Genomic DNA, 14,779 nt, shown 5'->3' with positions numbered 1-14,779 from the left:
TGATTCTGTGGAAAGATAACTCGATTACGGTCATTTCGATATCCATTTGGTGAATTATTGTGAAATTCTGGCACACTAGTAACACGATGTTGAACACGATGCTCCAACACTGTATGTTTGATCCGATGATCCAACACTGTGTTCAACACTGAACTAGACGAACAATAAGGAAATATAAAATGCACGAAACAGAATAACACAGTTATTTGTTAACCCAGTTCAGCATAACAGCCTACTCTGGGGGATACCAATCCAGGAGTGAATCCACTATGATAGTATTAGTTTGAAGCCCTCAATAAACGCCCCGTTTATGACTTCTCACCTAATCACCACCCGTGCTATATTCTACCTAAGTCACACCTAGGTATGAGAACCTCCGCTCACCTCCTCTTGATCACAGCCACTGTGATCGTACACTTCTAGATTCAACAGGTGAAGACACACTTCATAAAACATACACCAATTCCTTACTTAAAAGCTTTGGAATTGTATTCACACACTATCTCCTTGCTTAGAAGCTCCAGAGATATTACAATGCACAAACACACAGTTCCTAGTCTAGTGGGAAATCAACACAAGACTTAGAACACAATAGACACAATACTAAAACCTAAACTCACGCTTTGTAAGACTCAAATCTGGTTTCAGTTACATGAACAATGGTGTCAACATTCTTTAAATAACCTTCACTAGCTCAGGCTAGGTCTTCAATTAGGCTTCAATAGCACAGCTTGATTAAAGGTTCCTTCAAGGAATAATCTTCAATTAAAATGTTTTGTTTCCTTAACTTGAAGATCTGATTAGCAAACAAAACTTGATCACGAGATCCATTATTAATTATACGTGACAACGCTCCTTATCTCAAACGAACATTTATTGTGGATTCCATATTTAGAATTTAAATCTTTTATCTCTTAATATTGAGGAACTAATAACACATAAATCGCTTACTGAAGATTCTGGAAACACCTGTGTGTTGGCACACAAATTAAAAGGCGTGGATTAAATCTTCAATCAAATCTTTCAAAGATCTTACGCAAAAATATATCATTCGCGAAAACAGAGCGCACTGGATGTGGTATCCAATTTTGAAGCATGAATGTTGTATCCAATGTTGAAGCATTCTATCCAACATCTTGCTTGAATATTTGTTTTAGCAAAATGAGGCCAACATAAAACACCAACAATCTCCCCCTTTGGCAATTTTTGGCTAAAACAACTTAAGATCATTTCAACCAATCTAGAGAGATACATCACCTACCTTTCTTCAAATCAACATAAGCACACAGTCATGAAGTAAAGTAGAACATCTTTAAATGCAGTTTTCAATAGAACTTCTCAGATGAAAATAGCACCTAAGAATAGTTGTATCGCACAAGAATAACAGAGGCATGCAACAGCGGAATAGTGAACACAACTCGCCTCATAGGAAAACGCCAATGGAGTGAAAAATATTTCTCATAAAAAGAATCACCGGGGAAAAATAAATTCCTCTCAGGAATCAAGATGTTCATTTTCAACAGAGCATCAGGTAACGTGATTCAGCATCGATTAGAACATCTAGCATTGGGCCACTGAAGGCAAACCAAGGCAAACCACATCACATAATACTACTCTTCACAGATTCAGCAGACAATCAGCAGTAGTACATCAGGCAGATTTACTAACTCTCCCCCTTTTTAGTCACAAAATATGCCAAACAGAAGCTTCATGAACGAAGAGTATCACAGAAATCCATAGTGCAGAGTATCAGAGCATAACAAATCCATATATTAGTATCTAGCAATCTGTAGTCTTGTAATAGCAGAAGCATTACTTCACATACAAAAATGCAGCAGCATTGCTATACATAACATATACTACACTCCACAACAGGAAAGGCAAATGTCTCTACATTAAGCACCACATCATGAAACATCAGATAACTACTCCCCTTCAAGACATGCATAACAGAGTATCAAAACATCACACACCACTCATGCAAAGCACATTCAGAACATATGCAAAGCACATACATCAGATACTATACATCACATACTGCTACCATGCCTACAGCAGATGTTAGAGCATCTGTCAGCACATCATGCTCACTAAATAATACTCCTCCCCCTCAATATCAGAGATGAGCAAAAATTTAATCAAACATGTTTACTCCCCCTAAAAAAGTGCATATCATAACAAGGTATCCGAGTACCACATGCATATCAGAACTTACTCCCCCTTAATCCTTACAGAGCAAACATAAGTACTACGACACATATCAGATGTTGCAACATCAAATAGCACATCAACATACTGCACACTACTAACTACCAACTACTCCCCCTTTTTTAGACAAAATAGGGTCTTCATAGAAGTAGCAGAAAAACCAGAGACACAGTGCAGAATATCACAGTCCAGATGCACACAAGGTGCTTAAATTTAGATCATAGCCCACAAATGAAAAATAAATCCAAAAGAAAACATTACACAGAGGCACTGTCTTGGGGAATCATTTCCCTCATCTTCAACCTCAGAGTCTTCTTCCTCATTATCACCACCTGCACCAACACTCAGATTCTCATCAATACCTGCGTCAGTTGCTTCTAATGCAGCTTCTTCAAGCTTCAGAGCATGAATCATTCGCTCAAACTACAACTTCTTTTCATCCAGCTAACTAGAGGTTGTGAAAAGCATATCTACTACCTCCATCACAACAAACACATAGTCAACATTCAAAAAAATAGACATTTCCCCTTGTTTGCATAATATGACAAGGGCATAAGAAAACATTGTTCCAATCTCCCATGAACAGTCTTTGGCTGAGGTTCATCCAAGAAGTCAACCTCATCAAGATCAATCATCTCTTGTTCTTCATCTACTATCTTTTCAGACTCAGTATCTTTATCACCAAGAGAGACAACTTTCTCTATACTTTCCTCTGTTTTAGAGTCTTCAATAGCATCAGCAGGAATATCATTCTTTTCTTTGTCCTGCAATTCATCTTCAGTAGCAGCCTCAAAATCACAGCTATCACCAAAAGACTCAGTGATAGTGGTAGCATTTGGATTAGGCTGGACAGAGGATGTTCCAACATCCTGTGCAACATCAAGGGTAGTAATGTTCTCCTTGATAGAAAAAGTAACAAGCTCAACAACAGAATCAGAGATGGATTTATCAGATGGAGCCACATGATCATTCACAACTACAAATGGTTGTACAGTAGCATCAACAGTATTATCAGAGTTTAACATGGTGATCTGATTGGAATAAAATAGTTTTTGATTGAATTGAACTTCAAACAAAGCACAATCAGTGGGACAGTAGGTGAAAGAGAGTTGATTGCATGTTATGACACGGTTATGGCAATTTTGATATGATTGCCCGGAATTAGCGTGCATCACTGGTGGGAGCGAAGTGAAAAATGTGGTTGCACGCTCAAAACTCCTTAACTGCTACAATTCCTTATGCAGGCAAATTCCTAATTTGCCCCTTAGCCTTTCAAACTCAACAACATCCAATGCTTTACTGAATATGCATCCAATAGCAACATGATCAAGCTTCACAATATTTTCTTCAACTAAATCCCTGATAAATGGGACTTTGTTGACACGAGCAAGTTTTGATTTAGGATCAGCAGATTCATTGTTAGAACCTGAAACTTCATCAAATACAATATCATATGACTGTTGAATGGATGATTCATCATCTGTTGTTTTGGTTGATGATGCATCATCAACTACCACATTCATTAATTCCACGGTAACTTTAGTTCTAGAGTTATAAACTTTGTAAGCTCTGCTGTTTGTGGAGTATCCAAGAAAAATGCCTTCTGATGCACAGGAATCAAAGAATTTTGCATTCTCAAATTCTTTTCCACGATCACTTCTTATTCTTACAATAACAACCTCCTTTTCTCTTTGAAGTTGTAAGCATAAGTTTCTAAAAGTTTCAAAGCTGTCTGATTTTTCTCTAAGGAAATCTATCCAAGTGAATCTAGAAAAATCATCTTCCAAAGCAAAAACATACCTTTTACCACCAAGATTTTCAGTCTGCATAGGTGCCATCAGATCTATGTGTAATAGTTCAAGTGCTCTAGATGTAACCGAATGTTGGAGCCTCGGATGTGCCACCATCGTTTGCTTGCCTATTTGGCACTCACCACATATAGTTCCTTCCTCAATCTTGAGCTTTGGATTTCCCTTGATTGTTTCTTCTGCTATGACCTTTTTCAAACCTCTCAGATGTAAGTGACCCATTTTTTGATGCCACAGCTTCACTTTATCCTCTTTGCTTAAGAGACAAGTGGACAAGTGGTTTTCTTCTTCAGAGACCCATAAGTAGCAGTTGTCCTTTGACATCACACCCTTCATCAAGAGTCTTCCTTCTTCATTTGTAACAAGACATTCTGACTTTGTGAAGTTTACTTTCATGCCTTGATCACACAACTGGCTAATGCTGATTAGATTAGTTGTAAGACCTTTCACCAATAGAACATTATCTAGATTTGGCAATCCATTGTTGATTAGATTCCCAATTCCTTTTATCTCTCCCTTAGCTCCATCACCAAAGGTTACATAACTTGTGGCATAGGATTTTAAGTTGGCAAGACATCCTTCCACTCCAGTCATGTGTCTTGAACATCCACTGTCAAAGTACCAATCTTGTCTAGATGATGCTCGTAGTGATGTGTGAGCTATCAGACATACATCATTCTCTTTTTCTTTCCACTCTTTCTTAGTCTTCACATTTTCTGGCTTTGGTGCAGGTGACCGGAAATTCTTTGGGTAACCATACAATTTAGCCTTATGTGCCCTTTCCTACCACAATAGTGACATCTCCAGTTCCTTCTTCTAGATTTAGTTCTTGACCAGTTATTCCGATGTGGAGGAGGATGTTGAGGCATCGATCCAGTCTGTGCAGTAGGCTTAGGTTTGGATTTTAACCAAGTGTCAGTTCCCTGGTGTGTGGGAGGATGTGGTGGTAAAAAGCCAGCACTGACAGGAAAAGTCTTCTCAATGGGAGTACTGATTGTAGCTTTGTTGTATCCCATTTGTTGATCAACAATCTCATAGCCAAAGCCAATTGGTTTCTTTCCTGCACTTTGTTTCAATAGCATTGCTTGGAATTTTTCTTCTCCTGATCCATAAACACTGACTTGTCTTCTAGCATGCTCCAAGTCAACATTTAGTTTTTCAATCTCTTTGTTGAGAGCATCAATTTTTGCAAGATAGTCATTCTTCTCAGCCTGTAGTTGACAATTAACCTTCTTTTGTCTTTCCAATGCCTTACAAACTTCATTACTCCTGATGAACAGATCCTTATAGGTGGCAACCAATTCTTCATAAGATGTTTCATCACATGATTCAGCATCAGACTCACACAGACCTGTCAGCGCATTGACATGTTTTGCAGATCCACTTTCAGTTTCCTCCTCTGAGTCATCCTTATCTGACCAAGTGATAGCCAAACTTTTCTTTTGTCTCTTCAGAAAGGTAGGACATTCAGCTTTGATGTGTCCATATCCTTCACATTCTTGACACTGGACCCCTTCTGACTGACTGGTTTTCTCATCACTTCTAGCCCTTCTTTGATCATTGGTCTGTTTGTTGATGTCGAGCTTGATGCTTGGCACATTGAACTTAGACTTTTTGTCCATTCTTTTCACGATTCTGTTGAATTGTCTTCCTAGCAAGACCATTGCTTCTGACAAACTTTCATCACTCTCCAAATCTGATTCTTCATCTTCTCTAGTGTTGGAGGCAAAGGCTAAACTTTTATTTTTCTTTTCTTTTCTTTGATTCATGCCTAACTCATAGGTTTGAAGTGAGCCTATTAGTTCATCCACTTGAATGTTGACCAGATCTTGAGATTCTTCAATTGCTGTCACTTTCATGTCAAACCTCTTAGGTAGAGATCTGAGAATTTTGCTCACAAGCTTTTCATCTGATATGGGTTCTCCCAAGGCATCAAAAGAATTTGCAAATTCTAAAATATTCATGTGAAAATCATGAATAGTCTCTTCTTCCTTCATACTCAGATTTTCAATGTTTGTGCGAAGCATCTGAAGTTTGGACAACTTTACCTTGTTGGTTCCTTCATGTGCTTTCCTAAGTATCTCCCACGCATGTTTAGCCACAGTGCATCGTTTGACAAGTCTGAACATGTTGATGTCCACCCCATTGAATATGGCATTTAAGGCTTTTGAGTTTCCTAGAGCTAAGTCATCCTCGTCTTTAGAATAGTCTTTTGTAGGCTTGATTTCACTGGTTTTATTTCCATCCTTATCAATGACCACTGGGGGTTCCCAGCCATTTTCTACAGCTTTCCATGTTCTGCTATCAATGGATTTATGAAAAACCATCATCTTAGCTTTCCAGTAGTCATAGTTCTCAGGCCCTATCAGTAGGGGCGGTCTGGAAATTGTTCCTCCTTCCTTGTCCATTTCACCAGAAAGTATTTTCCCTGAAGCTCACCCTAAATCCAGAACAGGGTGCCTGCTCTGATGCCAATTGAAATTCTGGCACACTAGTAACACGATGTTGAACACGATGCTCCAACACTGTATGTTTGATCCGATGATCCAACACTGTGTTCAACACTGAACTAGACGAACAATAAGGAAATATAAAATGCACGAAACAGAATAACACAGTTATTTGTTAACCCAGTTCAGCATAACAGCCTACTCTGGGGGATACCAATCCAGGAGTGAATCCACTATGATAGTATTAGTTTGAAGCCCTCAATAAACGCCCCGTTTATGACTTCTCACCTAATCACCACCCGTGCTATATTCTACCTAAGTCACACCTAGGTATGAGAACCTCCGCTCACCTCCTCTTGATCACAGCCACTGTGATCGTACACTTCTAGATTCAACAGGTGAAGACACACTTCATAAAACACACACCAATTCCTTACTTAAAAGCTTTGGAATTGTATTCACACACTATCTCCTTGCTTAGAAGCTCCAGAGATATTACAATGCACAATCACACAGTTCCTAGTCTAGTGGGAAATCAACACAAGACTTAGAACACAATAGACACAATACTAAAACCTAAACTCACGCTTTGTAAGACTCAAATCTGGTTTCAGTTACATGAACAATGGTGTCAACATTCTTTAAATAACCTTCACTAGCTCAGGCTAGGTCTTCAATTAGGCTTCAATAGCACAGCTTGATTAAAGGTTCCTTCAAGGAATAATCTTCAATTAAAATGTTTTGTTTCCTTAACTTGAAGATCTGATTAGCAAACAAAACTTGATCACGAGATCCATTATTAATTATACGTGACAACGCTCCTTATCTCAAACGAACATTTATTGTGGATTCCATATTTAGAATTTAAATCTTTTATCTCTTAATATTGAGGAACTAATAACACATAAATCGCTTACTGAAGATTCTGGAAACACCTGTGTGTTGGCACACAAATTAAAAGGCGTGGATTAAATCTTCAATCAAATCTTTCAAAGATCTTACGCAAAAATATATCATTCGCGAAAACAGAGCGCACTGGATGTGGTATCCAATGTTGAAGCATGAATGTTGTATCCAATGTTGAAGCATTCTATCCAACATATCTTGCTTGAATATTTGTTTTAGCAAAATGAGGCCAACATAAAACACCAACATATTGATTCAAATTGAGTTGTGTGCGAAACTTTGAAGTTGTGACTCGAAAGCAGAATTTTAGTGGGGGCAAAATCCAAAAAATTATAAAACAGGGGGGTAAAAGTCCGCGTTTTAAAACAGGGGGGGTAAAATTCCGATTTAATCAAAACAGGGGGGGCAAAACTGCATTTAAGCCAATATAATAACAAGCTAATAAACAATAAAATTAAACTCAATTTTGATAGTTCACAAGACATCTTAAAGAATACGACTTTATATATAAACTATGTGGATACCAGTATCCAAACATTGTAGACTTTGCATTGTAGGTATTGTTCACTACTGATGCCTATGTATTGCAGATCTTACTCTTTTTGTTTTGAGATATGAAATATATGTTGTTTTGTAAATTGTATCATGCCTATAATATATCAATGCTATGTATGACCTTGTTTAGATCAGAAAAGTGATTATAGTAAATGATGATCCAACAAGCATTTTGACCAAGTCAAGAAAAATATGGATAGTGACTTACATGCTACGTCAACAAGTCAACACACATGTGGACAATGACTCACCTAACATGCTGACATGGCATGTGAGTCACTATCCACGTGCGCGTTGACTTGGTCAAAATCAGTGGGGCCAACCTTTTGCAAAGGGGGCTAAAATCACAAGTTTGTGAAAGTTAAAGGACGAAAAGTGCAATTTAACCTTAAAATTAAGTTTGCAGACAGTTTAATCTTCGTTTTTGATAAGCAATCTTTTATGGAGACTTAGCAAACTAACACAAGATGTGCAAAGCTGCGAAAAAATCAGCATACAAATACAAATAATAGGATACACATTGGCTGCCACATCACTAACTTATGAAACACAAATTGGCGGTTCGATTATTTCTCAAATGGAGGACTCTTGGTTATGTGACATCACGTGGAGGAGGGGGTACACTGTAAAGAATGGTTATGTTTTCCTTTGTGATAATTTTCTTCCGGATACGGAACTTAACGAAGGGGAGTGTCGGGTGTTGAACCAAATTTGGAAGAGTTTAGCTCCATTGAAGGTGAAAATCTTCTCTTGGCAATTAATGCTACATCGCTTGCCAACTCGAGCAAATTTCCTTTCAATCCTTTGCAGCCCCGTTCAAATCCAAGAAAAGATCGGAAGGGTTGAATTTGATATGGCAATTGGTTATGTGGAGCTTGTGGCTTGCTAGGAACTCTCTTATTTTCCAAGGTGTTAAGTTGAAGACTTGTGAGATTGTGGATGCAATTAAGCATAGGTCTCTCCATTGGTTTGTGGCTTCTAGATATGGTGGTGTATGCGTACTGTATGAATGGGAAAAACTTCCTCTTATTTGCCTCCTTAGGTAGCTGGCACTTTTGCTTCACTTGTGTTGTGGCTGCTGAAACCAGTATATACGGGGTAGTGTAGTATTGAACTTTTGGGTGATGGTGTCTTAGGTGATTTTTAGAGCCTAAGACCTTTTGTTTTGTGTTATATGTACACTGGTTGAGTACCGCTTATACTTCTACCTAGTAGTGGGTCTAGTACTACTTGTACTCCTACTTGTTCTCGCTTTGAGAATTATTTATATAATTATACTTTTACAGTTAAAAAAAAAAACTCACTTATGAAACACAAGATAGATAGAAATAAGTAGCAATCATGTGCATTCACATCCGAAAATTCTGATTTTTAACGGACAGCAGTTTTCCATAAACTTCTTGCTGCTTGGGCATCACATGATATAACTGAAAAATCAACCCCTTGATCAGGCAGCCAGCTGCAACCGTCACAGACAGCAGGCCGCGGGCTGAACTGCACTATTTTCTGCTGCGCGCAAAAACACAGCTGATGGGAGCTCTTCCGGGTTCAAATTTCTGTTCCAAAACCAGTTCCAACACTAGCTATTCTCGTGCCAACTTCCAATGTTCGCAACTTTTGCGTGTTTATTCACCACAAGCCTCTATGATTGTGGAAACTTTGTATAATTTTTTTATATAACAAACTATGTTCGCAACCTTGGTTTGCAAGGCTACTTTTGATAAAAAATTGCTAATGTTTTGATTTTTACTTTTTTTTTTATCATGAATTAATATTTTAATTTTTACTAAAATCAAGGATGATTAATATTTTCTGTAAAAAAAAAAAAAATCAACTCTCTCAACGTCATATATGTACAAGAATATATGATTTCGAATATTGATTGTTTACTCTTGTGTTGATTCATTTACAATTGGAAAAGGTTTCAGTAACTGTCAAAATCTAAACTACAACATACAATAGCTGTAACTAAAATAAAAATAATTTTTTTTGATAAACTATAGGGAGGGAAAATTAACAAACTTCAGAAATGTGTAACATATCAATCACAAAATACCCTCCAACTAATGTGCATCGGTCAGATTCCACAACTAAGCCCTCAAGAAGGGTCCTCTAGAAAAACTCTGAAGATGAAATCGCGAAACCGTCTTGAGTATAGTCTTGGATCAACGGCAGAGATCGTAGTTGCATCATATTGAAATGATTTGTAAGCATGTTCAAGCTTTTTACTAATGTCATAATCTTGTAATATATCGATTATACCGAAAAAGATTATAATTTCATATGTCTCTCCTGTTGGTTCTCCAACCAACTGAGGAGTGTCACAACTTTTTCGTGTAGTCAACTCGGCTCGCGCTGGCATGTTTATACCTAATTGAATCCACCTGAAACATGACATAAAATGCAAATGTTTTCAGAAACTAGAGTTATAGAAGTTTTGAAACTTTAGATATTATGTGTTGATAGACTATACCGGCTAGGATCTACTACAATACGATCCACATCAACTCCAGAAAGACGAGGAGCTCCGTCATCAAAGGTACCTGCAACATATGTAACGGATTCAGAAATAATTCATGTAAAAAATAGAAAAACTGAGAAAACCAATATAAGATAGGACATAACCTGTTGGAGTATGAGCGCCAGAACCACGAGCAGGTGTACCGGCCTCACTACTAGCTGATACTCCTCGAAAATGGAGACCTACCAACATACTGTAATCCATAATTCTTTCTTGTTCAAGAAAGTCACAGTCCTTATCCACTTGCCTGAATGAAGAAATGTTAGAAAATATAACCATGTTTCATTCACATATAGCGGAAGTAAAAATATCAAATGTTCTACTTGGTACACCAAGGCGGACTTGATACGCACTAAATATTATACTGCACAAAATTCAGATCGCTTGATACACATGCTGAGTGAAACAAAATGAGGTTAACAAGTACCTGCAGAATTCTTGAAACCAAGACTTCCGTAATCGGAATATATAATTTAGGTCAAGGTCCTTAAGTGTTGTCGTAGGCTCTATTTCCTCCTCAGGTTTATCAGTGGTACGACCAAACGTTGAACCTTTCAAGTCAAAACGCCTATGAATGGCGTATTGTGAACAAAATAGATTTCCCATGATGACAAATCGAACCTGAAATTTATCAAATGTAGTCAATTATTATAAGTTCTTCTGTCAAAGTAGAAGTTTATACAACAAAAAATAGCACTACCTTCTTCTGTGAAGCTCCGGGTAGTTTAACACAATGTAGGCCAAAGAATTTGGTTACTAGAGTGTTCTCGAATGCGCGAACGTGTTTATAGTAACCAGGAAGCATTCTCAAGAAAACCTGCAATCATTTTAGACAGTTCCAACTGAAATATCATTCAGTAGTACATAAATAAAATGACATCTATAATGAAACTACAACCGGAAACTATCACGTCAAAAAGGCCTATTGCAAGGGTTATCATATAAACCTGAAAAAGATTTGAAACTAATTTAAAAACATATAATGTACTAAGTTAATAATAAACACCTAAAATATATAGTGTTGGTTATTTAGAAATTATAGGAGAGTTACAAAACCTTAAGGCTTATATTTATATCTGGCCAACTAAGAGGGAACTCACTTTTACTTCTGATTTCTTCATGGTCTTTATCATGTATCGGTCATCGTTGGTCAAATAAAAAAAGCTTCCACTTTTTCCAGGGGATGACAGTTCACGAAGGGCGTCATTCCCACATAATGATATCATGTAATCAGCTGGATCTACTTTGAACAATTTTCTTAAAGCCCTGCAATTATAAATGCAATGAACCATTGAGATCAGTGGATTCAGATAAGCAAATAAAGTTCTACTCAAATATGAAACAATTCTAGAGATGCAAACATAAATCAATCAATCAAAAAACATTCCAAAAAGAAGTGTTGTCACTTGCAGATTGCATAAAATAGCGATATGTTCAAATTCCATGCCACTATATTCGCTATTTGCCAACATTTTAAACTAATTAGCGTATCGCAGGACAATAGTGATTTGTTTAAATTCCTTTATGCTATAGCATCGCTATAACTGCTAATTTAACAACTCTGCCTAAAAGCCTATATCATCAAACTCTTTGTGCCTTAAAAGAGAGGTTAAAAATTCATCGAAACATACTCAACAAGTTAGCAGAAGATTCCGATACAAAACAAGTTAGCATCAAACGCTTACCTGAACACTACTGGACAATAGTCTTTCCATCTAAACTCACAAGACGGATGAGGCGGTGTGTGCTTGGATCCTTCTGGTGGAAATTTAGTCCATACTTTTTCTTTAGGATCAAATGCAGAATTCTTCAAATCAAGAGATGTACTTGGAGCAGGTCTTCCAACAGCATGTCTGTGCTATGGCACAAGAAATTAATAAAGGTGCAATTAAAATTCGAATCAAGGAAGAACATTAATTTTCCATATTTCCATATTCATCATTGTACCATAGAATGGTAAAATAAGCAAATCCTCATCCTAGAAGATACAAGCTATCAGCATATATAATATATCAGTTAAAATGAAAGACAAGAAAACAATGAAAAGCTAAATATTAGGTAAGTCGAACGTAATTTGACCATGAATATCTTTGTTTGGCTTCCAGCTTCAGAGTTCATTCAAGTCTCAAAATCCATCACAGTTAAAAGCTAATATTTCTAACTTCAGCCGCAGAATAGAATCAAAAGCAATTCCGATCCAAACTATCCAAACATAATTGATAAAAATCACTTTTTTCGTGAATGCATAAAAACATAAATCACTTTACGTTCAATCAAAACGAATTTTAGAAAACCATATCAAACATGAATAAAAAACAGCTTATCAAAATGAATTTCGCCGCTGCAGAACCAAACATACACTAAATTAAAAAGCTTCCAAAACATGAAAAGAAAATGAGAGTAAATCATATCAAAAGTAAAAACTATGATAAGTACCTGATACCTAGCTGCAAATTAAGCATAAGCTCATAGTTCTTATGCCCTTTGGAAATAGTCTCTCCTTGTCTCTTTGGAGCCTTTAATCTCATATGAGGAACTCTAGGAACAGAATCAATCATAGGACTCCTTGATCCATCATAACTACTATAAGAACCATCTTCAGAACTATAATTACTAACCCTTTCAGTAACTTTCTTAGACAATAAATGCTTATTATTATTATCTTCCTCTAAACCAAACATGTTCAAATTCTTTTGTGAAGGAAAAATTGAAACTTTCTCACAACCACAAACATAACAATCAACCAAATCAACTGAAAAAAGATCCATAGGATCCCATTCCAAAGGATCATCATCAGAACCAGAAGAAGGATAATAAGTACCACTTTGTTCCTTTGAATCTTTACTCCAAACACCAACATAAAAACTACCATCACACCATCTAAATGTACCATTTCCTTTAGGAAAACCATCTTCCCAACAACCATCATATCTATTACCATTTTGCCACATCAAAGTACCATTACCATGAAACAAACCATTTCTAAATTGACCAATATAATGATTACCATTTTTCCATTGATATCTACCATGTCCATTTTGTAACCCTTTTTTCCAATCACCATCATAAAACTCACCATTAGGATAACTTTGTGTACCTTGTCCATTTTTCATATCCATAACCCAAAAACCTTTATAAGTATCACCATTAGAACCTATATAAGTACCTTTACCATCCATAAAACCATTCTTGAAATCACCTTCATAGGTAGCACCACTTGGCCAACTAAATCTACCTTTACCTGTGATATTACCTTTTTGCCATTCACCAACATACATACAACCATCTGTCCATAGATATTTTCCATGACCATATGGAAAATTGTTTAACCATTGACCTGTATAAAAATCACCATTGTTGAGAATCTTCTCAACCTGGTAAACATCATCATCAACATGGGCAACAGACATTGGTGTTGAGAATATTCTGTTTGCCCTTTTTTTTGGTCCAGCTGATTTTCTAACTGCTGCTTCCCAAACCTTAACAATGCTGTTAAAATCTTTGTTCATTGATTCTACTCTCTAAAAGCTTTTAACCCCTTTTTCTATTCACCTTCACCCATTAATGCATTATTTTCATTATGAGTAAAGTTGCAGAAAATAAAAACATTTTCTGCAGGACAAACAAAACAATGAACAAGAGAAGAAAAAACCAGAAGGAAAATCTGAATAAAAAAACACAAACCCAATAACCAAGTTTGTTACTTTTCCTCAAAATTTGGTTCTTTATTTGGTTTTGAATAATGGGTTGTGTTTAGATTTTCATGATAGAAATTTGTGCTGTTAGATTTTGACAGGGAAAGCAGAAAAGGTTGGTTGGAACCAGTAACTGGCTTTTGTTATTGTTTTTCTAATTTTCTTTGTCTTTATTTTTTATTTTTTGTAATATTTTTTAATCTAGTCTTTATTTTTTATTTATTTTTAATTCTTTTTTTTATTCTTTGTGCTTTTTGTTTGTTTTCTTTCTTTAGTTTGTTTCAACCAAAGAGATTCAACTCATCATTCTATTGATTCCGATTTTGGCTCCTAAAAGTAATATCAAACAAGAAAATGAAAGATTGAAATTGTGGTGAAGAGGTTGTCAATGCCATTTTTAGGTAATTAAATATGAGTCATATTATATCACACCTAATTTTAGTTATGTTTTTTTTCTTTCTTTTCTTTCTAATCTGATTTTGATTATTACTCTCAGCTCTTTTTTACGTATCATCACTTTTATAAAAACTAGGTGTTCTTATTTATATTCCGTTTTTAAATTTCAAAGAAACATTGACATCACTTTGTGAATAATACTAATACATATACATATATAAGTATATATTCTAAGAAAAA

The 14,779-nt window shown here is 36.2% G+C and overlaps 1 protein-coding gene across 1 annotated transcript; it reads right to left on the bottom strand.

The window, feature by feature from the left end:
* Positions 1 to 9,746: 9,746 nt before the first annotated feature.
* LOC123899690 (phosphatidylinositol 4-phosphate 5-kinase 6-like) lies at positions 9,747 to 14,453 on the bottom strand. Its single transcript, XM_045950902.1, has 8 exons — positions 12,885 to 14,453; positions 12,134 to 12,301; positions 11,549 to 11,714; positions 11,149 to 11,265; positions 10,876 to 11,069; positions 10,553 to 10,695; positions 10,401 to 10,470; positions 9,747 to 10,311 (listed from the first exon to the last, which is right to left on the bottom strand). Exons 1-8 carry the CDS (start codon positions 13,955 to 13,957, stop codon positions 10,026 to 10,028), a joined length of 2,217 nt encoding a protein of 738 aa, XP_045806858.1. The 5' UTR covers positions 13,958 to 14,453; the 3' UTR covers positions 9,747 to 10,025.
* Positions 14,454 to 14,779: the final 326 nt, after the last annotated feature.

Source organism: Trifolium pratense, linkage group LG7 (genome assembly GCF_020283565.1).
Source record: "Trifolium pratense cultivar HEN17-A07 linkage group LG7, ARS_RC_1.1, whole genome shotgun sequence".
NCBI lineage: Eukaryota > Viridiplantae > Streptophyta > Magnoliopsida > Fabales > Fabaceae > Trifolium > Trifolium pratense.
The sequence above is the reverse complement of the archived record's forward strand: the minus strand, read 5'-3'. Positions and strand labels throughout refer to the sequence as shown.